This window comes from Gadus chalcogrammus, chromosome 19 (genome assembly GCF_026213295.1).
Source record: "Gadus chalcogrammus isolate NIFS_2021 chromosome 19, NIFS_Gcha_1.0, whole genome shotgun sequence".
Taxonomy (NCBI): domain Eukaryota; kingdom Metazoa; phylum Chordata; class Actinopteri; order Gadiformes; family Gadidae; genus Gadus; species Gadus chalcogrammus.
Genome location: NC_079430.1, coordinates 1,376,890 through 1,401,111, shown reverse-complemented (window position 1 = coordinate 1,401,111; position 24,222 = coordinate 1,376,890). Strand labels below are relative to the sequence as shown.

The following is a 24,222-nucleotide window of genomic DNA, read 5'->3' as shown; positions in this document are numbered from 1 at the left end:
GGCAGGAAAGATGAGCCGGCCACTGTTTTCCCTCAGTATGGCAAAGATTTCTTTGAGGTATTTTGCAGGAAAGCTGGAGTGGAACACCTTTAGTTCTGTCTTCAGCTGGTCCTCGTCTTCTCCATAGAAATCAGGATGTGGACGGCTTCCTTGGCTTCTGCGTTTGGCATGCTTACCCAGTTGGCATGTACCGTGAAGGGGTGGAAGGACTGAATGATTCTAGCAGTGGGACTTCAGCTCCTCAGTCACAGTATCCAGAAAGGAGGCTTAGGGGGCAAACAATACACTCTAGACTCAATTCATTTATGTGTTACATCGCCGGTTGGGCAGGGCAGGGGAGTAGGTGTGTGTGGACAGCAGCTGTGAACTACAGCTGCAACGCGCCTCCGTTTGTGTCCGCTCTGCGCGTTCACGTTGACAAAGGAAGAGAGTTGTGTGCGAGGAGGAGGGGGGGGGGGGGCATATATATTGGGCCATTATTATCACACGTTTTTAATTGTCGAGCCTTTATAGATGATAATGTCGGCATGGGCCACATACACTGTTTAAAAAAATAAAAAAATAATTCAGATTATTTTATTTTTTTCAAAAGGGCACTTGATTGGGTCAGGGGGCAAAGGGCAGGTGCTATAGCACCACCTTGGGTCTACCTGTGCACGCCACTGCTCCTCTGACCATGCATTTATTTGGCTTTGACCGCCATCAGTTGTCGACAATTCCTCATTCGCCCTCTCACGTCTGACAGGTTCGAAATTATACGGCTGTGGGCCATCATAATTTGTGGTTCTTGCCACCTCGTAGACGCCATAGTTCTAGTACTAGGCTGAGGCTACCTTTCATAGATAGAACACTAGATGCCTTCGGCGGCGTCTAGAACGTCACCATAGGCGCAGGCCCGTCGCGAGAAGGCAAGCAAACCAAGCAGTTGCTTGGGGCCCCGAGCTGGCCTGGGGCCCCACGACAACGACTGGTTATGAATAAAATGCAGCGACAAACTGTGTGAGCGCCCCTTTGATAGTCAATGCAGTAAAGTGCAATCCCAGATAGCAAAATGACATCGAATCAACGTTGAAATATGGTCATGGAGGTTGATTATTGGTTGTGGTTGGTTAAGGTTGAAAAATCAACATTGAATCAACATTGTTTTATGGTTGAAATTGCACATTGAAATGCCAACGGTGGATCAACATTGAATCAACATTGTTTAATGGTTGAAATTGACCATTGAAATTGACATGAAATGCCGACGTTAAATCAACGTTATTTCAATGATTGTTATCTTTTGTTTTGTTATGTGATTTTGTTTAAAACTAACGAAAATGTAAAAGAAATGAATGCATGTGTACATCTGTTCTTGTTGGCAGGGTTTGGAAGGGGGGAATGTAGGTGTACACGTGCATATATTTCTTGATATGTAACCCCTACGATAACCTTTCCCTCAAAATAGCCTCACCCAATCGCACCTCTGAACTTGGCCATAGGCTCGGCCAATCAATGACTTGCATGCAGGTGCCCTGGCGAATGGGAGGAGAGGAGAGGGCGGGACTAGAGGAGGTCGGCGGGAAACACGGAGAGGAAGACGGCGGTTGGGCGCGGTGCCATGGCAGACGGAGATTTCGAGATAATAGATCAGTTAAAGAACAGTTTAGCTCTTAGTTATTGCGTGTGCCTGTGCGACATGTTTTTATCTGAGCAACGGAACCTTTACGGCTTGAGTGGCGAGTGGAAGAGTGGAAGACTCCACGCCATCAGTGCTGAAGATTCATCCGGTGTTAACCAGTATAGTTCGCATAGTGCGAGTCGACCGTCCTTGCTAGGTAGTGCAGTTTGTTTATTCACCACTCGTTTTTCAACTGTTACACTATTGCTTTTATTTTTCCATCTTCTCTGAAGTAGGGGCGTCTCATCCTCTATCCATAAAGTATTGTGGCGAGCAGCGCGGGAAGGACGAGACGGGAGCCCAGGTTGGAATGGCGACGCAACTCGCAACTCTCGTGCGGTGCCTCAATACACCGCACGACCCCGAGAGCTGCCTTTATTCAAACACACAACAGAAAACACGGCACACCTCACCAACACACACAACACTCTCACTAATGGTCCCGATCACACTACACATCACAATTAACACACAAACAATAAAGAACCCCAAACCCGTTAACCCCACTTAACCTAATAACATAAACAAGTTATCTAAAGACAATAAAACCCCTTTTCCCCAAACAACATTATGAATACCCCATTACCCAGACTCCCCGGGGGGTAGGAGTCGCCACACAGCCCCCACCTTAGGGGTCAGACGTCCCGACGACCCCAACACCCACTGCACAGTCCCGAGTGTTCAGGGGGCCAGCGCCGCCGCCTTGGCCCCTGCCAGTAGCGGCCCTGTTGCGGTGCAGCCTTCCCCTCGGATTGGGACGCCCGTCTCCAATTGTCTGCAGAGGTCCTGGGGGTGTGGTCGGGGACCACCTCCATTGGGGCCCCCACCAGGTTCTGCTGTAGGGGGCCTCTGGGGCGCCGTTGTGGGCACCCCCATCCTTCGCCGCCCTCCGACGTCTGGCCTTCCGACGGCCACGCCGGCGGCTGCGACGAGGATGAGTGGCACGATGCCCCGTCCACCCGCAGTCCTCGACCAGCCCCAGCTGCCGACACTGCGCAAGGGAAGCCTCAGCCGTCTCGGTGGCGGGAAGGGTGGCCGTCCGGATCCGGCCCTTCCGCTGCCTGGACTTGACCTCCACATTCTTTGTGCCGGGGGCGGCCGCTGCCCCAGCCGCGTCCACGGATGCACGGCGGCAGAGCTCCTCCTCAGCCCGTTCCGCCTGGTCCAGAGCCGCATCGAGGGTATGGGGCTCGGTGAGGCGGACATGCTGCCCCAGACTCTCCGGCTGCAGTCCCCGCAGGAAAGCGTGGAGCGCCAGGGCCTCCCGTGTAGCCGCGGAGAATTTTGGGTAGCTGCGTCGGGTCAAGAGCTGGACGTCAGCAGCGTAGACGCCCAGGCTCTCCTCCTCCCTGCGGCTGAAGATCACGGCGGTGGTGGCGGCGGCAGCAGCGGTGGTAGCAGTGGCAGTCGGGCAGCGAATGGTGGACGGATCGAGGCGCGGGGACCCGCGAGAGTCGACTTCACATTCCGGGCAGAGACCGAGGACACCTGCAAGCCAGCACAGCAGTGGCAGATTGAGGGAAAAGGGCTGATCGTCGACACTGGCGCGACATCCCACATGCTGAACGACAGGAGCCGGTTCAAGTCCTTCGACAGCACATTCAAGCCAGAGAGCCACAGCATGGAGCTGGCCGACGGGAGGCGGACATTCGGGTTGGCGGAAGGCAGAGGAGACGCACAGGTGTGTCTCACCGACAGCGACGGACGAACGTGTACAGTGACTCTCAAGAACGCCCTGTACATCCCTTCGTTCCCACAAGAACTCTTCTCCGTGAAGTGTGCCACTGCACACGGTGCCAAGGTACTCTTCGAGGAAGGTAACGATGTTCTTGTAGCGCCTGATGGTGCATGTTTAGCATTCAAGTGTGTGACAGAATGTACTACTTGCAAACCAAGTGTGATGACAATGATATGTGAAATGTTAGCCATGATATTCAAACCTGGCATGAAATTATGGGGCATTGTAACTATGATGACATACTGAAACTGCAGGATGTAACCCTAGGCATGCACATTAAGGGTGCAAAACGTAAGCCTGAAAAGGAATGTCATGTGTGCATAGAGGGGAAGTTTACTCGGAAGAGAAACAGAAATGCAACAGACAAGGTGAAAACACCACTGGAGTTGGTAAACACTGATCTAGCTGGTCCAGTGACCAATGGTTCAATCGAGGGTTACAGGTACATGCAATCTTTCACAGATGTGTACACAGGAGTAGTATTCACATACTTCCTCAAAGCAAAGAGTGATGCCGTACTGGCTGCTGAAAAGTTCTTGGCTGACATAGCGCCTTATGGCAGTGTGAAATGCATCCGGTCAGACAACGGGACCGAGTTCACAAGCAGAGAGTTTAAGACACTCCTGCGAAAGAACAAGATCAGACAAGAGACGTCCTGTCCTTACTCCCCACACCAGAATGGGATAGCTGAGAGGGAAGGGCGCACTCTCTTTGAGATGGCAAGGTGTAAGCTCATTGACAGCAACTTACCTAAGAGTCTATGGCATTACGTCGTTCAGGAAGCAGCATACACCAGAAACCGATGCTTTAACAAGCACATAGGCACAACACCATACACAGCACTGACAGGGCAGAAGTGTGATCTAGCCAAGATGCACAAATTCGGGTCAGAGTGTTATGCGTACATACAAGACAAGGGTAAACTAGATCCCAGGTGTGAGAAGGGTCTTTTCGTAGGGCACGACAAAGACAGCCCAGCCTATCTAGTTTACTACCCCACCAAAGGTAAAGTGCAGAAGCACAGACTGGTCAAGTTATCACTAAGACCACATGTGACAGCGAGACTCAGACTCAGGACTTAGGACTTGACCCCATTGTAAATAGTGACAAGACCGACGCACCACAGCCCAGTGCTCAGAGCACAGACGTACAGAACTGACAGTCCACAATCCCCAGAGGATGATGGCGAGGAGCACCAAAGGGTGACGCCACAGGCCCCAAGCAGTGGGAGGTACCCCACTAGAGAGCGTAAGCCCCCAAGTTATCTCTGTGATTATGCTACTGAGGATGATAGTGGTGATGATGATAGCACACTCACCAGTGTTGACTATTGCTACCGAGCAGTGTGTGGTGTGCCACTGGCCTTTAAGCAGGCTATGACATCACCACAAGCAGGTAAATGGAAGAGGGCAATGGACGAGGAGATGCAGTCATTAGAGGAGAACCAGACCTTTACCCTGACAAAATTGCCAGAGGGCAGAAAGACAGTGGGAGGTAGGTGGGTATACTCAATTAAAGAGGGTGGTGATGGGTGTGAGCAGTACAAGGCCAGATTTGTGGCGAAGGGGTATAGCCAGAGAGAGGGGATAGATTATGGTGAGACATTCTCCCCCACGGCAAATATGACCAGTGTGCGTGTGACCAGTCATGCAAAAGGCAGCACAAGAGAACTTGTACTACACCGAATGAGATGGTAGCAGATGCTATGACCAAGCCTCTCTCAAAGGTTAAACTGAGGAAATTTTCAGGAGTCATGTTTGGTGTAAGCATCTGATGAATAGTAAATATGTTTTTGATTTAATTCTGTATTTTTTTTATTCTGATTGTTAAAAGCTGTACAGGATACAGGTCACTCATAAGTGGGAGTGTTGACATAAGTATGTATGATTGACTGTGATGTATTCTGTACTGTATATCTGTTCCACACCACAAGGGGGCGTTATCAGTTTGATAACGATGTGATATGATTGATGACGTCATGCCCCTTATTAATATGAATGTTCCGGACTTCATCATTCTCTTAGCCCGCTCCCAACATGAAGGCTGGAAGAGCAGTTTAGTTATTCACTATAAAATAAATATGCCTTGAGGCTGAAGATTAAAACTCGTCTCGTCTACTTTTCTGTTGTTGCACTGTTGGACTCCTGTTGTGTTAGTAGTGCTCCTGCTAACAGTTCCGCTATCGCTATTTGTTGAGATAGATATCCGATAACCCTTGACATGACATGTTAAGGTTTCAAGTAAAATGTGTGTGCAGTGGATTTGCTTACTACTACTATTCCTTGGTTGATTATACCGGTGCACTGCTTTGATATCGGTAAAGCTGCCACCTAGGCTACGTCACTCGCCTGTCAAACTGAAGATTTCCTTTCCTCTTTTACCTCAGGGACACCAGACCAGACGGCTCATTAATTTCAGAGCGACCAGGGAAAATGAGTTCCTAAAATCAAAAATGATCGCCAGAAAACAGTGGGAGTGAGTCTTACGTTGTTCAATCTTTTCATTCTTGCGTCTGTTTCTTCTTTGGTATTTCTGTGTTGAGCTCAATAGCCCACTGAATGTCTGTGTCGTTATACTGTACGTTGGCTGTGATGTAGGCTTTATCTGGAAGTAATGGGGATGGAGGGGAAAGTGACCAGGCAACAGGCTTCTAAGAAGTGGGAGAACCTTAAAAAGAAGTGCATGGTATGTGTCTAGTTTGAAATAAACAATTACCAATTGCCTAATGAATGTATCAACCAAACGAGACCATTGTTTTTGTAATTGAGTATTTGCTGTGTGTGTGTGTAGTGTGTGTGTGTGTGTGGTGTGTGTGTGTGTGTGTGCGTGTGTGTGTGTGTGTGTGTGTGTGTGTGTGTTTGTTTTTTCAGGATTTGAGGACTCCCAAAACTGGGTCGGGGGCTGAAAGTGGAGAGGTGACTGTGGCGACGTGGCAGTATTTTGACTTGATGCACGAGGGTTCTTGGTGCCGGCCAGCAATTGACCCACCAGTCCTTGTGTCATCTATTCAAGACCCCATGGTTATCCTCATGGTGAGGGTGATGTGGTTTCATGAATTTCACTAACTGCTATTCAAACATGTTTCATGAGATATTAGCTGAAAATTTCTAAAGAGAATGACTTCTAACAACTGACTTGCATTGGTTTCTTTAGGAGATGGTGGAGCCCTACACCCAAGCACCCCCGACAGCAGCCAGCACCCCAGTACACCCTACCACATCCATACCACCACGAAGGAGGTCCAAAACAGTGGCAGAACTCCTGGCTGAGGAGGCCCTTCAGGAGCAGAGGCGCCATGAAGACAGTGAGGCCAAGACGGATCGCTTTCTGGATCTCTTTGAGAGGATGATCAACAAATTATAATTGATTATTGTTGTTCCTATGTTTTTATTCTTGCTATTTATTAATTTATGCTATTTATTATTCCTATTTATTATTGTTATATATATTTCTAATTTTAATGTTACTTGTTGAACAATTAAATATTCTTGTTTACAAAAGTTTTTCTATGTGTGATAAATGCTACAAGAAGCAGATAGTTTTAAAACATTTTTTTTCTAACTATCAATCAACAAATAAATAACAAAGTATGAACATAATCATCAGGATAAACTTGTAAGGGAACATAAATACCAACAGGTAACTGTAGAAAAACTATTTACAAGTGATTAGTAAGCGTAATAACAATTAAACTTCATATGAAACTTGGGCAGCCAGTGAGTCTCTGATAACAAATCCTGGTGTTTCATTGAGTCCAATTTGTTCTTGAGGGGGATGGGGGTCAAGGTCATCCCTGGCAATGTCTTCATCAGGATCCAGTGTGTCTCCATTATTTAAGCAAACATTGTGCAAGAAGGCACAGGAAGCAATGACCTGTGGGGCAAAGGTAGGCTTGACTTCTAGCGCCCAGAAAAAGGGTGACCTCCACCTTGTCTTCATCATCCCGAAGGCCCGCTCTATCACACAACGCGCCTTGGATTGGCGGTAATTAAAGCGCTGCTGCACCCGCCCAATCACCGGCTCTTTATAGGGAGTCAACAGACATACGGCCGTCTGGAGGCAGGGGTACCCACCATCACCTAAAAGCATGTAACCCGGCGGTGGATACCTGGCAGTCAAATAAAAATAACTGTTTTTCATTACCCTTGTGTCATGGACAGACCCTGGGTAGCCCACAAAAATGTCCAAAAATGTCCCCTTTCCATCGCATATGGCCTGCATGTTAATTGAATAAAAGTTCTTGTAATTTAGATAGTCTAATCGATGTAGTTGTGGTGGCTTGATCCGAATATGGGTTCCATCGATCGCCCCGACAACATTTGCAAAAGCAGGGGTCCCTGATAGATCAGCAAACCCTTGCCCTACTGCTTTCAGCTCCTCATAGGCCTGTGGGAAGGAGTTCACCCTGTTCAAATTGTTCCAGATACTTTGTGCCACCCGTGTATAACTCTGTGCACAGTTGTCTTCGGTACACTGAACACCCTGGATACCACCCGGTATGACAGTCCATGGGCAAGCCAATGTGTGTAGATCAGGATTTCAAATTGATCCCCCCAACCATGATCTTGCCCCCTGTCCAGGAGCCTCTGCAGGCTGTTCATGGCACGTCTGGACAGGCGAAAATCTTGCCACAGTTCAGCCCCCTCATCGCGCCATATCCGCAGGATGGGCACAGCCGCATCCACCCTGCAATACATAGGTGGACGATCCGCCTGGAGAAACAAAGAGACTGATGATCAAACTGGGGTCGAGATGATGCCTCATGAAATGTCAAAGCCTCTCAGCCAGATGAACCACCAAAGTGGTTCAATCAAATCATTTGAGAATTCATAAATCAGTTGGCTAAGATTTTCAGATCGCGGGACAGCACAACGTAATTTCGCCTATGAATCCTACTCGATACGGAGCTTCGCTGGGGAGGAGCCGACACCTACTTGACGCACGCCCCGATGCCTCGACGCAAACCATTACATCACTATTTAAAACCACTTGATGATAACATTTCCTAACTCACCCGGCACTGACAAAAATAAATTAACACATACATGGTTAAAAAACAGATCGTATACAAACACATACGAAAGCTAGCCTACATTTCCAGCTGAGCCGGCTGGCTAACTGATATTTCATACAATGAAAAAATAAAGAAGAGTTATACGTACCATCATTTGATTAGTTATAATGTCGGTTGCCTTCCCCAAGGCAGACATTATAGACATTACAGACATTAACAGACGTGAGGACGGCATCATGAATTAATAATTAATGCGACTCAATTGCCGCCTTTGAGAGGGGTCTGTGCGCGTGGAACTCAACTGTAGACATACCCTATATCAAGGTAGTGTAATGTTCTGTTACGTAATTGGATGTTGTATGTGTTTTTCCTTCTGAACACCCACTGATCGTACCTCATACGAATTAACGTTTTAACATTATTTAGGATCTTCATGCTCTTCCACCGGCACATTTTGCATGTTTCCATCGGTTATTGTCTACTTTTAATAAAGTAACCAAATGCAATATGTTCTTGTACTGTTGTGCTTTGATATAGTGGTCAGTTAGAATGAAGATCAAATCACATTCCAGTGACCATAATGTGTTTGTGCATGTAAGAAATGGATTTTTGTAGCCTATCAACAAATTATTCACGACAAGACACGTCTTCTTTGCATAGCTCCTCCAAGCGATGTGTGTGTACACTATCGATTGAAAGAGCTTGGCTAGATTTCATTCCAACCAACTATGGCAATGTTTTGATATGTTGAGGGGAGTGTCTTATGTCTGCATTTATTTGAAAGAGCATATGCACAGAAAAGCAGACGGACGGAGTTGCAATGGAGATCCTGCGAGTTTTTAAAGCCATGTGACACGTCACATCACATAGGGAAGTTAACGCCAGCATTTCTGACGTTTTTATCCACTAATTCATTATGTTATGTGAGGCAACGCAACGCATGCTTGATCTGAAACATGCCTACTCTTGGCCTCTGTTGACATAGCAGTCAGCTGTCCGCAGTCAGCGACGATGAAGCCACGTAATGGAGGGGCGTCCCGTTTCTCAGGGAACGTTTTACCCCTCTGTATTGAGGGGCAAGGGGAAGGGGTAAGGGGAAGGGGGGGGTAAGGGGGAGGGTAAGGGGAAGGGGTAAGGGCTAGAAATGGGATTGGGCCTAAGTCACTAACAGGTAGGGCTTTGATTCCGAACTTTGTTACTCGAATATAATTCGAATATAAAAAAATAAATCTAAATTTGAACGAATCCCTTAATATTCAAACCTGTTATGGGCAGGTTCTATTCATATTGTAATGACCACGGAAGAGGCATTGAATGAAGTATTGATTACACAGCGATTTATTAGATGCCTAACAAACCGTTGGAACACGCAAGACCAGTACACATAGCTACGCAGTAAACAAAATTCAAAAAGGCTACGCTGGTAGTAACAGGCTTTTTTTGAATTTCGAAATTAGATTACATTTTTTTACTTCATAATGTGGACAATGACATCGTAATAATGGGGACGAGGAGGTCACACAGTGGAGGAGTTACTGCTTATTCACTGTACTAGTTGTTGCTTGGTAGTAACTGGCTTTTTGAATTTTGTTTACCGCGTAGCTATGTTTACTGGTCTTGCGTGTTCCAACGGTAACGGCTTTTTTGAAATTGTAAAACTAATACAACTAACGTTACCTATTCAATAAAATGCATTACTGAACATACACATTACCTTATACGTCGAATTCATACACGTTACAATGATGAACGACGACCTATCATCGAAGCAGACTTTTGGCATTTGTCGGATATGTTAACGTGATATTTGCCAATTTATTTGTATTGGAAATAGCTAGAAAGGACTGACTTACCTCGGAAATGTTGGTAAGAAGTGAAGTGAAGTGATCAAATGAAAGGTGTGAAGATTTTCGTAATTTCGTAATTTTGTAATGCCAAATCAAAGTACTGAAGTGAAGTGAAGATTTTCGTAATGTCACGTTTGAAAAGTGCAATTTTTGGTAGCGATACGAGCGCTGATTGGCCAATTTTTGGTAGATGATACGAGCTCTGATTGGCCAATTTTTGGTAGATGATACGAGCGCTGATTGGCCAATTCTTGGTAGATGATACGAGCGCTGATTGGCCAATTCTTGGTAGATTCGACCTCGACTCACAGGCGACGGGGAGCGCAGTCGAGATGGGGTTTTATTAAAAGCTACCTTCCACCACGTCTCCCCAACGTGACGTCATCGCCGAATGGCGTTAGAAAACACCCGTTACTGCCGAAAACTACAAAACCGGACTTTAACACTATTATGGAGACATTTTATACATGATACACATATTTTGAGTGCTTTATGTACCCATTAATCAAAACTTCCGGTTAACATGCACGTAGCTGGGCCTTTAACCAATGAAACCAACCTAAAACGAAGCCGATATGGATTAAACTGTGAAGTATATGTATTCTGAAATGTAAAGGTATCGAAATTCGTTTTTCAGATTATTGAAGATACGGGTGTGTTGATTTGTTAAATGGTTTGAACGAAGGTTAACGTTGGGAATTGACTAAGTTACCCCATTGACTTTCATTTTTAAAACAAATGCCAAAAAGCATAATAGTTTAAAAAGTTGAATGAGTTGAAAAACGCCGAGATAGCCATCATAAGAGCTGGACCGGACGTCTTGATAGTTGAATGGTTTCTGTAGCTGGAAATATGCAGGAGCAGTTAGCTGCGCAAAAAACAGCCAAACGGAATAAAGAAAACGTAAGAACAGTAGATGTGCTTGCAGTAGGAACCAAATACGATCGTAATCGATCGTTTATTGCTACTTATTATTACGCACATTATAGTTGCTCTATCTCCAGGGACTGGGATCTACACAGAGCCATTAACAAACACACCCCTGCAGCAGTTTCTATGGGCCAGTGGCGCAATGGATAACGCGTCTGACTACGGATCAGAAGATTCCAGGTTCGACTCCTGGCTGGCTCGTATTTTTTTTCACCATAATGCCGAAGCATGCCACGAACACACATCAGCCGGCGTATATCAACACGACGCACTTCGTGGTAGAAAAATAAACCCGCATGTAAGTTGTGATTTGGCTAATTATCAAAAGTAAATCTTTCCGTACCTTGGTACTTCAAAACGTCATTCAAACAAATAGGCAAAATAAAGTGTAGCCTCTGTTCAACAACCTGACAAGGGGTTCGGGTTCGGGTCCATATTAGAGAATATAAAGATTATACTTTATACTTTCAGCGTTAAGCGGACATAAATACGGCCAACTTATTTTCATGAGCCTCTCATGTATTAAATAGACTATCTCACATATGGGCCTTTATGCGTAGCTAGGCCTACTTATGAACATCACCTTTATGTTTATTTTAAGTATCCTGTGTCTTAAACATTTATAATTATAATGTCAAACATATCACCCTTAAACGTTGGACTTTGTGCGAATATTTAGTAATCATTCATTAACAACCTTAAAATGGCAATGTATCAGGATTCAATCAAACGATAAACAGATAGTGTGTACATATTGGAAGGCCCGTCTAATTATTGACGAGCCGGGAGCCATAGTAATCTGATCCACCAGTGATGGCTCTCTTTAGTCGCCGTGGAGGATACCTGTCTACCGTCCAGGCAGTCTGGAAATGTTCAGAAACAAAAAAGTCACATCTCAGTTATTCAGATGAGGGCTTGCTTTTCAAGTCATATTACTTTGTTCAATACATTTTCAAAAGATGCTTAAGTACTTATTAGGTTAATGTCTGAAATGGAAGTCATAAATTAAATTATAATATTTAATGAGGTTATATAAGTCAACAATATGGTACACTCAGATAGAGATACTTTTCAGAATACATTCATCTTTTATAACTTCCTGAATATCTGTAGGCCCATCTGACTGCGTTACTCAAAGTGATGGACTAAGTGAAGATTACGAGCCTCTTCAATACAAAATAAAAGACAGTTATAATTGATTACCAGATAGTGAGTAGTATCATCAGCATGATCCGTAGCCTGAAACTGAGCCATTTGACAAAACGGTTAAGGTTATGTTTTCGATATCCGTCAATACCAAGTAGTATCAAGAGGATTTTAATTAGAGAGCGTAGGATGTGTCAAAAACTTTGACTGAAAGGCACTAAAAGGCTGTGTTAAACAATCATTAAGTAGTACTATGATACGAGTACTATCACAAAGAACTATGAAAGAGGAAATAGAGAGTTTCTCACTCATCTGAACGTAACAAAAAACATGATTCTCTCAATCTCTCTTGTTGTCATCTTGTAGTGTGCTCAAATCTGTAGACTCAGCCAAGGCCCAGGAACTCTGGTGTAGCAATTTGACCCAGACGTGCTTCACACGCTCCGGTCCTGTCCATCTTGTACGATGACGGTGTGTCAGAGCGGGGAACTGATGAACCCTTGATTATCGTCAGCCGTGTTGTCCCACTGTGTGAGTTGAGTGTACTGTCAGATCCAGGGATTCGGACCACAAAAGTTAAAGAGTTAAAAGACAAAGATGACAAAACAACACTGAAAAGGCCATTCAAGTAAAGGTTAAAAGGATAAAAATGAGTTCTTTAGGTACGTCTTTCAAAATCGTGTAAAGCGGTAAAATAGGGTGAATATAATGTCTCGTCTCGTTGTACATTATGGGTCACATGATGAGGAACCAGTAGGTAGAACACTGCAAGACACACAGAGACTAAACGCACACACCTGGCACACCCACACAGTCTGACCCCATACCTTAACTATATCTCTTACCAAACACATTTACACTTTGTCGTTTATAGCAGAGCACTGAAACTTAATCCTTCCTGACCCTGAACCTAACCATTTCAAACTGTATACCTTAACATCAAGAATCCTATACGATACCATTTCAAACTCCTGCACCTCAAGAGCTTTGCAAAGACATTCGGTCCGCCAGTCTTTATAACATTAATTTCTTAATATTAATATCACCTGAGTTTAGGGGACTGTGTGGTGGGAGCTGTTACATTTAGTCTCTCCCGCCAGGACACTTTTTGTAATTGTCTTATTGACAACCTTGTTCACTCTGGTTTCACCTGAAAGTTTCCATATTGATCTCTTTTATAGCATAGTCTTTCTCCATTGTGTAGGGCAGGGTTCCACAACGAGTTGTCTCTCTCCTATTGGACAAGTTTGTATCCATCAATCAACTCCAAGAGCACATGTATCTCTTATTCCTTCTCCTTCTCCATCCACAGGACTTCAAGGTGACTCAGGTTCCCACTCATCAATTCATTTCCTTTTGATCATAAAAACAGGTGTTTCTTTCAGAGGATTAGAAGGTGGTGGTTGTGGTGGTTGTCCCTACTCGTCATACTTCTGCAGGGCCTCCTGCAGCTTGGCGGTGATCTTCTGGAAGAAGAGGATCTGCTGGCTGAGGTGGTGCTGCATCTGGCTGCGGAAGTCCCGTACGCGGGTGCGGTGGAAGTGCTGCACCTCGGCAAGCGTGGCGCACGAGATGATGTTGCAGCGGTTGTGGAGGTCGGCGTCTGACTTCTGGCAGTCCTTCACCTTGGTCAGAGCTCCTAGAGGAAGAGGAGGAAGAGGAGATGTTACTAGAACATAATGGATAAACCTAAGTTCACCGAATTCAACACGACCATAAACTACTACAATAGGCAGACCACGATGAACATAAACTATTACTAAAGACCAGGGGCCGTATTCACAAAGCATTTTATCTTACCGGTAGGAGTGCTCTTAACTCGCGCTAAAACATTTTTTTTGTTTTTTTCTTAAAAGTTATTCACAAAGCCGCTGAGATGATTGGAATACGGCCCCTGGTCTTTAGTAATAGTTTATGTTCATCGTGGTCTGGTTGTTCAAACGAGCCCACTGAAAAACAAGGAAATAGCCTAGGCTAGAAATGAATTCCTATTAAGTAGTTATAGTGCAGTTAGCAGAATACACGCATGATGACAATTTTGTGCAGACCACGATAATGACGTTGTAGCCTGCACGTTCAAGAGAGAGAGAAAGCAAACAATAAAAATAGGTACAATTTAAAAGAAAATAAATGTTATGAACTACCCAAGTGTTGACTGATTTGTGCCAAGGTGTTTACCTAAAATGTGTTTTCAAAGTGATCCCTAAATGCCTGTCCACTCATCATCATCATCATCATCATCATCATCATCATCGTCTGGCTGTGGAATGTTCCTCCGCTTGCAGAGGTTGTGTAGAAAGGCACATACAGTGATTACTGTGCTTGCCCTCTCTGGGGTGAGGCGTATTTCGCCGTGGAGGACATGAAACCGACGTTTCATCTGCCCAATTCCTCTCTCCACAACATTTCGTGTATGTTTGTGTGCTCTAGCATATATGGAAGAAATCAGTAAACAATAATAAATATGGATTCAACAAATAAAAGGCGTCAAAGAGCCAATACGATGTGTTTTACGCATAGGACTAAGCGTAATCTGCGTAATCACTTACATGTTATACTTTAACTGTGCTCCCGGTTGTGGATTGAGGTAGGGTGTCTAGAGCCACGTCTTGCATGGATAGTCACTGTCACCCAGCAAGTGACACCCAACTGGTACATCTCAAAAAGCTGCCTCAGACCGCTCACCATTAAAATGCGCGAATCATGGGTAGCTGAAGATCCAGGCCACTTTGCAACAACATCCAGTAGGCTATGTTAAAATTTGCATCAAAAACAACCTGCGTGTTGATGGAATGCACTTTCTTCCTATTGACGAACACGTCCTCGTCTTTTGATGGCGCAATTATTTTTATGTGCGTCCCGTCAATAGCACCGACCACACCGGGCATACCTGCAATTGCCATGAAGTTGGCTTTGATCCTGTGTAATTGTTGAATGTCCAAAGGAAAATTTATGGCACGGCTGACTGATGGTTGCGATAATTTTAAATCGTCGGCATTGCAAAGTTGCATTTCCCCTGTTGCTAAATAACGTAGTGTGGCCTAACATTTTATTTCGGAATTTATCGGATTCTTCCTGGAAGTCGGGGATGTTATTGCATCACGCATTAACTCCACAACAAGTTGAATAGTCTAACATTTAGTCTCGCAGGCATTTTACGATTCTTTGTGAATAGGTCTTACTGAGTTAGGAGTCCTCTTGAGGACTTTTAAGCTCTCCTAGACTTAGGTGCTACTTTTAGGCCCAAAATACTTTGTGAATTGCTCTTAGTGAAAAAAGTTAGGAGTCCTAAATTTAAGAGTGACACGCCAGGAGTTACTCCTAAATTCGCCAGTTAGGACCTACTTTTAGCCATAAGATCCTTTGTGAATACGGCCCCAGAACTGATATTCATAAACTATCACCATAGGCAGAAAATAATATAGAAAAACTATTACTATAGGCTGACAACAATTCAGAAACCAATACTAGGGCATGGTGGCTCCTTGAGCAGCTCCTAGCCGAAAGGTTTGGGTTCGATGTCCAATGTCTGCAGCCTCATCAGTTGGATGCAAGATCCTTCAACCTGAACTCCCTAATGGCTTCTACCATCACTGCGGCCATTCTCCGGGGTCAAGTGTTAGCTCAACGTCTGGTAGCAGGAAGGAGGAGGAAGTGTGGCTCAACAGCCAAGCTGACTCAACACGAGCACGCTCAGGAAGTGGCCTGGCGTCTGTATATCACAACCCTCCTCTGATACAGGCCCTCAGACCCTGACTTACTGTCCCTCTCTTACACACACACACACACACCACACCACACCACACCACACACACACCACACACTAACAACTACAGTAACTTGTTGGAATTAGTCTGAATTAGACTGTTTCTCTGGTCTCTCTGTATCTCTCGCTACCTCAGTCAACCCAACCAGCAAACATACAATATTAAACACATACATAGGTATGTCTTACGCATTTATAAGTGTGTTGTTTTTGTATTTTTTGAATGTACGTATGTTATTTTTATGTTTCTTTTTTTTCTTCCTTCAGTCTCTTTGCTTATGTAAACAACCCGTGTAAAAATGTGCTATTAAATACTTATACATACACACATACACACGGTATTTGTGTATGTATACACAAATACTGGAAGCAGTGAACATTGAACAACTGTTCTTTCCGTTAGGCCAGGCCTATATGTTGACATGAATTGATTGCTTAAATGATATTATAAACATCTTTATTTAACTATTGAATTGTAGAAGGAAAAAAATTCTAATCATAGTGATCTCCAGTCAGTAACAGTAACAAATCCTTTATATCGCGATGTCGGTTTCAATTCTATTAATCGTTCATCCCTACTAGACTGCCTCAGTTTTCTAGTGCAATTGAACTTTGCTCACCAGGCTAATGAGCTTACAGTCGCTATAAAAACTAAAAGCTGGGGAACCAGATGCATGCTGGGAAAATGTGTAAACTCTGTTACATTAACCACCTCACCCCTACCCACACATCCACCAATTCCCTCTTCCTCTGTTCTTTCTCTCTATTAGCATCAAGGAGGGAAAGAGGGGGGAGGGAGAAGAGAAAAGCATGAAAGAGGAGGATAATCAGGAGTCCCTTGAGAAGGAGGAAGATGCCAACTCCATTTCTGCCCCACGCCGACGAGAAGAGGGAGTGTAGTAGAGAGGCAGAGGCAGATCATTTGGAGTCGGTTATTCTCTGCATTCCTGCCTCAAGGGGATCTCTGAGAAAGAGCCTCATTCAAATCAGATGTCAGCGATGACGTCAAGGGCTCTCTAATTAGTTGGCGTGTTAGCCAGTAAGTAAAGGGGCATAGGCCTTGCACATTACACCACTGTCAGTAAAAAAAAGTCCAAAGAAACGACAATGAAATTCAATGAATAGTTAAAAAGATATCTGTTGAGGTTTGGATTAGGACAGTGACCTCAAACCGCTCCCATCAGTTGTTTGTGTTATCACCACAGTTTACAGCTATGCGATAGCAGTGTTATCTACAAATAAACAGTGTGCCTTGTATTAATATATACAGGTTATGTATTGCAAGGTGTATTTGGTAAGCGGGTTGATTATTTGTTTTCCTGTTTAAATGTTCACTTAATTCTTTTTTTAGCACTTTTTGTTTGCAGAGCTTCTGCATGGGCAGGACTAGTTGCCCTTGGGGTAAATAAATAGCTATTCTGTTCTTCAACAACAACTCTAGTGAGTTGCAGATGCAGATTCAGAAGGAGTCTGAAGTGTTTTACCAGCTTCCCAGGCTCCTAATACCTGCCCTGGTACCCAAACGCACGGGAAACCTGCTAGAGGTTTAACCTGAGGGCTAGGACCGCGCGTGTGTTGCACAGAGTTCTGGGCTACCATTGGTAGCTAGAGAACAGGGTTAAGGAACACAACGAGACGCCGCCTCCGGACTTGGCGAGCAGCAGGCGTGACTTTGCCAGCAGATCCACCTCCTTCCAGACTCAGAGTCCTACAGATACCTTGCACTGATCTGGTTGGGTTTGACCCTGGTCCTGCAGTATTACAGATGGTGCCTGTTCCTTTAAAGGGGTAGTTCGGAATTTTGGACATAGGGCCTGATTCCCAAGTGAGCATTGGTATTCTATATCACTGGAGACAGTTTTCAACACATTTCATACAGTCCTTCTTGTTGCAGAGTTTGCTCATGCTAGGCTAGCGCAAGTCAACGGGCAATGCTAGCCTGCTATTAAAAACAGTCTTACCCACTCCACAGTACACCCGAGGTAAATCAATTATAACGACAGACTATAAATCTAAATGTCTGTTTATAGAATAATGTTAGAAATAAAACCAACCTTGCATTGCATTGCATTTTGAGGGAATTGCGGGGTCTCAGCAGCAGTGTTTATATTCCTGTACGTAGGCTACGGCAGCGGCGGACTGATACCTAGGTTACCTGCCGCTGTCATTGCTACAAACGCAGAGTACAGTGAACGAAGGAATTCTATAAGCGTATTCAATTAACAAGATATGCCCACGTTTGGAGGAGTTTGCGATGCATCTGCTTTTGAAGATGATTATGAGGAATTTGTTGTATCCAACGAACCGTACATGTACGAGCCGGTGTTTTGATGTCCAAGCCAGCAGCAACAAGCCACAGTTGAGTCATTTCTGGATCTCGCACTGGAAATTGGTGGAAACTTTGTGGTGCCCATCTGTACCGTTTATTTCTACAATTTCTAAAAGCACACTGAACCATCATGTTGCCTAGTCGTTCATTGCGCTTCTGTCCCACGCTTCTCTGTTTACGTTCTTCTGTCGTGATTCGGTTACAAACCTAACCAGCGCATAGTAAAATTCCGCTTCTGCTGAGAAAGTAGTCCCTCGATGATTCATGCGATGCAAGGTTAGTTTTATTTCTAACATTATTCTATCAACACAGACATTTAAATCTAGTCTGGCGTTATAATTGATTTACCTCGGGTGTACTGTGGAGTGGGTAAGACTGTTTTTAATAGCAGGCTAGCATTGCCCGTTGACTTGCGCTAGCCTAGCACGAGCAAACTCTGCAACTATAAGGACTGTATGAAATGTGTTGAAAACTGTCTCCAGTGATGTAGAATACCAATGCTCACTTGGGAATCAGGCCCTATGTCCAAAATTCCGAACTACCCCTTTAAGAGACTAATTTTCCAAATTCTATTTGGACAGAAGCATCTGCTTTATGAATAAATGTAAAAGACTGTCTGTCTGTCTGTCTGTCTGTCTGTCTGTCTGTCTGTCTGTCTGTCTGTCTGTCTGTCTGTCTGTCTGTCTGTCTGTCTGTCTGTCTGTCTGTCTGTCTGTCTGTCTGTCTGTCTGTCTGTCTGTCTGTCTGTCTGTCTGTCTGTCTGTCTGTCTGTCGTCTGTCTGTCTGTCTGTCTGTGTAATGAAACAATTCTGTAGCCTGTTCTTGATAATCCATCACTGCTACACCGCTTACATACTTGTTTACGTATTTTTTTATCCAACGTTATTCCCCTTTGTAAATGGGGCCACTGCCATTTCACTTTGACCTGGTGAAGACCTTTCTCTAGCTCCTGGTCCTACCTTTCTGCACGTGGATGATGTCCGGGTAGTTGGCCAGGTGGCCTCGGTACAGGTCCAGCAGGTCTGAGATGGGGTCAAGGTCTTGGCGGGGCTGCTCGGCAAAGTATTCCCCGATGGTCTCGTAGGCCTCCCGGTGTAGGCCAGGGCCTGGTTGAGGCCTGCGGAGTAGGCCTGCTGGTCCATCTCAAAGGCCTGGCCCAGCAGCCTGAAGGACTGACCCACGCGCTGGTACTCCTTCTTGAAGCCGGTGATCTGCTTGCGGGCGAACTCGTTGATGGTAGTGTTCACCACCACGATGTTCTCATCCAGCCGCTTTGTGAAAGACTTGAAGCCCTCGATCTTGCTCTCCACCTCCTGGAGGTCCAGGGGAACGACCGGAGGACTAGCAGCGGTGGGGAATGGAAACCGGTTGAAGTTCATAGAATTTGTGATTTTTCCTCTGGAGGTGGTCGTAGCTGTGACTTAAGGCCAGATATACATCGGCATTGAACAGCTGCCATACCTTACACCTTGGCTCTCTGTGGCGGTGGTGATCTTAATAATGTGAGGAATATGTGTCGTACAAATAGTGTCAATGGATCATCCTCCACCCTGACCTGGTTACATTTTTGGAAAGGTGTTTTAGCTGGAAGTATTATTTGGCCTTTAATGTTCACTTTCTGGGAAACAGTCGGTTGACCATTGAGTCACCAACTGCATCAGCTCATCATTAACATTAGTGAGCTATCTTTATTCTATTTCTTCCTCATTATGCTCATTGCTGTATGAAAACAAAGCATGTCAATAGTAAACCAGTTGGATGTGCTCAGCTTAATGCAAACAAGAAGAATAAATTCAGCTTTTGTTCAGAATGTTTTATGCCCCATGACCCAATATTCAAATCATACTTCCATGTCAAACTCCCGCCTAAGTACCCAGTGGGTCTCTCAGTCACAAGTGTAGAAACAGAGGCTGTTGCCGTAGTTACCAAAAATGCAAAACGATGGACAGACCAGTTTGTCTTTCGTGCTACAATTTCCAGTTAATTTGGTTAGCTTCGAGGCTTGCAATTCAACACAGAGGTATGATTTGGCCGTGAGGGCTAACCCCAAGCTTTAGAGAGGGCCGTCGTCGGGCCGTATGAGCTTCCCTCATCCCTGGTTTCCCTCTCAGCCTGCTCCACTGACCTGATGGTGAGGAAGAAGTTGGCCCCGACCATCTCGTCCCTCTCGGCCCTCCTCTTGCCCAGTTTCCAGGCCTTCTCGTCTGCCCCGCAGGTCAGGAAGTGCTGGAAGACGTCGCAGCGGCCCAGCACCGGGTGGCTGCTCATGTGGTTCATCCACCAGATGAGGCCCTTCCTCCGCTTGGTGATGAAGTCCTCCTCGAAGCGCCCCGTCGCCTGCTTCTCCGGGAGGTGGGGCACCGAGATGACCGGGAACCGCTCCACCAGCCGCGCATAGAGCCAATCAAAGTGTTTGTACCTAAATCCAACAGGAAGTACCCTTTTAAAAACATCCCTTCAGCTCTCTCTCTAAAGCCAATCAAAGTGTTGGTGCCTCAAACAAACACAGCTAGAAATACGCTTTTTAAACAAACCCTTTCTCTTCAAGTGTTCAGGAAACTTTAAACCAATGAGAACGCAGTTAGGGGTCCTCTGTTAAGCCAATGAGCGATATGTATTCCTCCACTTTTGCTCAATAGGAATGGAAAGGAGTTCGGAGCTCTTCAGGGGGGGGGGATATAAAAAGAAGAGAATAGATCATCATGATCATAGGAGTAGACAATAATGTGGTAGAGGAAGAGAGGGGGGGGGTCAGTATTGTGTAGTAGCTAGGGGAGTATAAAGGACTTGGTGTCAATCCCCAATGTCAGCAACATGTAGGCATTAGAGTGAAAGAGAGAGAGAGAGAGAGAGAGAGAGAGAGAGAGAGAGAGAGAGAGAGAGAGAGAGAGAGAGAGAGAGAGAGAGAATAAAGTGTTCATGGATGAAGTTCAACTCATATTAACCGAACCTTTAGGGAGATCCACCTGCAACCGGCAGGGCATGATATATACATAAATATACGAGATGGCGATGCTATTGGTGGGGCTGAAATGATCAAAGGAGGGCAGATCGCCCACTCTTCCCTCCTCCAATATAAAGGGAGAGAGATCTGCAGGGTGGCCCGGACCAGGGGCCTATAGTCGTTAAAACCATAGGTTTCTTGTGTCTACACAAAAGCACACACACAACGTGCTCATCAGTACCTGCGGTTGACTTGTACATTGGTGAGGGTGGGGGTCAGGCCGTAGGACATGTAGCTCTTCATGCCTTTGAACTTGGTCTGCTTTTTGGGGTCATCGATGGCACAAGAGAAGGGTACGGGTTCTTCTGCCACTCTGGACCGCACTGCCCCATCACCACGCAGATCCGGTCCCCGTCCTTCACGAAGGCCGCGGCCTCCCCGAGCAGGAACGCCTCTCCTCCAGACTTGACGAAGGTGGAGAAGCGGTTGAGGTTCCGGCCAACTGTTGCGGAGCTTTGGCCTGTTGCCCCGAGTGCCCTCCAGGGCCGGGCAGTGAAGTGGTCACCGTGTAGGTGGAGGGCCGGCCACTGGCCACACGGCCGTGTCCTCCGTCGCAGTAGACTGGTCATCCAGTCGTCGTCCCAGTCATCATCACTGCCCTGGCTGGTCTGGTAGCTACCCCGCTGAGGGGCTGCTGGGCCGGGGTCGGGTAGGCGGCGAGGGGGGCGGGGAGGCTTGCTGATTTCCACGGTGCTGGAGCGGACCGAGGTGTCGTACTGGGACTGGGACTGGGACTCGAAGCCCGTCGAGGGGCCGTTATTATTGTTGTTGGGAGACACGTCGGATCGGATGATTTCCACGTATGTGGCCGGGAACAGGCCGGCCTCTCCTCGGTGGTTTTCCCCCTCGAACCAGCCGTCGAACTCCTCTTCGGTGTATAAAGTAACCAGCTCGTTCTCGGCGATAGAGATCTCCCCCGGGTTCTCCGAGCTGAAGTCGTACAGAACTCTCGCCTTTAATGCCATGGTTCGCAGTTTAAAGTTAGGACCTGATATAAACCAATAAGTTAATAAGTAAAACCCTATGTCTCCGATCCGATGTCAGCTCATGTAGAGCCGTGTGCTGCCGTCGGATCGTCTCCGAACCCCCTCTGGTTTCACTCCGGTCGCAGGGTCAGATGTCGCTCCATGCACAACTTAATCCGAGTCGGAGAAACTCACAAAACACGCAGAGTAGTACCAACTAACCTGAATCAACAAGTGGACTACCAGTTCACTTGTTTCCAGTAAAGAGCAGAGTACCGGGAGCAGAAGTGGTGTTTTCCAGATGCTCGGGTTCTCCAGCAGCCCCAGTCCTAACACGTATTAACATGAGTAAGGAGGGTGGGGCTTTACTCAACAATGTGGACTAGACTCAGGCTACATGTTTTGTCAGGTTTCAAAATCTCCATATTTCTTGATTATTCCATGGACTCTACAACATAGCACGGTTATATATCATCAATGCAATATAATTACTTCCTAAAATTAGATATTTATATATCCCATTTCATAGGAAAGATACAGGTCAAAGTACATTACATATGTAGAACAATAGAGAGACAATGAATAAAATAAGAATAACACAACTTATTCCAAAAACGAAAAAATATCTTTAAAAAAACCCAGCAGATATATAGGCGACAATATGTAAATTGCCTCGGAGTGTGGATTCATTCATTATAACCTCTATAGTTCCATGGTCATATAGTTAAAGGTAGCATAACCTAATTATTTTTCCAATGACTATTCTTATTCTAAAGGAAGATTGTTGTCATGGTCATGCTTAATCAATTAGCCTATTTGTAATGGTCCTATCCAGAGATCAAGTTACTTATCTTGGCCGCTAGAGCAAACGAAGGATAGGGCTACAGAGACATCTGATTAGTTTGATGTCACATGTATTTAATAGTTTTTCTTTCCAAAATGGTCCACCAAGACCTCCATTTTGAACAAATTAAGTTCTAACTACATGAATGTGTGATACAATTTTACACATTGCATTTGGATAATTCATCGATTTTTTGACTGAAATTATCTCCATAGGTTTGAAATTAATCCCGTAGTCCTACAATCCTATTATGCTTGGTCCACTTTATTCTGTCCATACTTTGAGGGGACATTTTACCCTCCAATTTTAAGTGAGATTGTCAAAATAAAGTTGATTCGTGACACTACAAATCTCATATTTCATTTCTCAGATATTTGAACTTGCATGAAAATAAAGAATTAAATAGTATATGTCCCTTTTGTTTCCTCCATAACCTAAGCCAACCTTGAGTACTGGGCCTAATAACTTTCTTCAAACTCTCCTTCTGTAGCAGGCTAGCAGCCAAACTTAAACACCTCCTTTATTTCCAATGATTTATTAAACTGCAGAGTACGAGACTTAACCACGGCCATTAAAAGATTACATTGTATACCAACATATATATATGTACTTAAATGATCAATGTACAGCATACCTACATAAATATATATATGTATTAATGTTCCATGTGAAAAAGCCTTGGACACCACACCACAACCCAAACACAACATATATAAGCAATGCAACCGAGATGGCAACTTGGCAACGGCAACTTCTCTGCACCCATGTAAAAAACAGTTAAGAACATAAACTAACTGAGTCTGGACCTGTCCTCTAGAGGGCATCATCCTAGTGAACTTGAAATGCAAGGGATAGCATTTTAAAAGAGCCATAGAAAGATAAATGGAAAGACGGCGTAGAAACATAACATGTGAGTGGGGGAGTAGTGGGGGGCGGCTGTGGATTTAATATCTGGGCAAAGACGCAGAGCTTAGCCAAC

The 24,222-nt window shown here is 45.1% G+C and overlaps 1 protein-coding gene, 1 long non-coding RNA gene, 1 other non-coding gene and 1 pseudogene across 3 annotated transcripts in view; 3 read left to right on the top strand and 1 right to left on the bottom strand.

Moving 5' to 3' along the window:
* Window positions 1-24,222, top strand: part of LOC130372334 (chondroitin sulfate proteoglycan 4-like) — a 164,285-nt gene that overhangs the window by 101,240 nt on the left and 38,823 nt on the right. Inside the window, exon 19 of the mRNA XM_056578302.1 lies at window positions 4,214-4,248. Within this exon, the coding sequence (XP_056434277.1) occupies window positions 4,214-4,248 (35 nt within the window). The remainder of the gene's footprint in view (window positions 1-4,213; window positions 4,249-24,222) is intronic.
* Window positions 5,265-6,355, top strand: LOC130372340 (uncharacterized). The gene is made up of 3 exons (XR_008893317.1): window positions 5,265-5,873; window positions 5,996-6,083; window positions 6,269-6,355. It is a non-coding gene; the product is annotated as an uncharacterized LOC130372340 (long non-coding RNA).
* On the top strand, window positions 11,318-11,390 carry trnar-acg (transfer RNA arginine (anticodon ACG)). Its single transcript has one exon. It is a non-coding gene; the product is annotated as a tRNA-Arg (tRNA).
* On the bottom strand, window positions 13,349-22,675 carry LOC130372337 (sorting nexin-18-like; annotated as a pseudogene).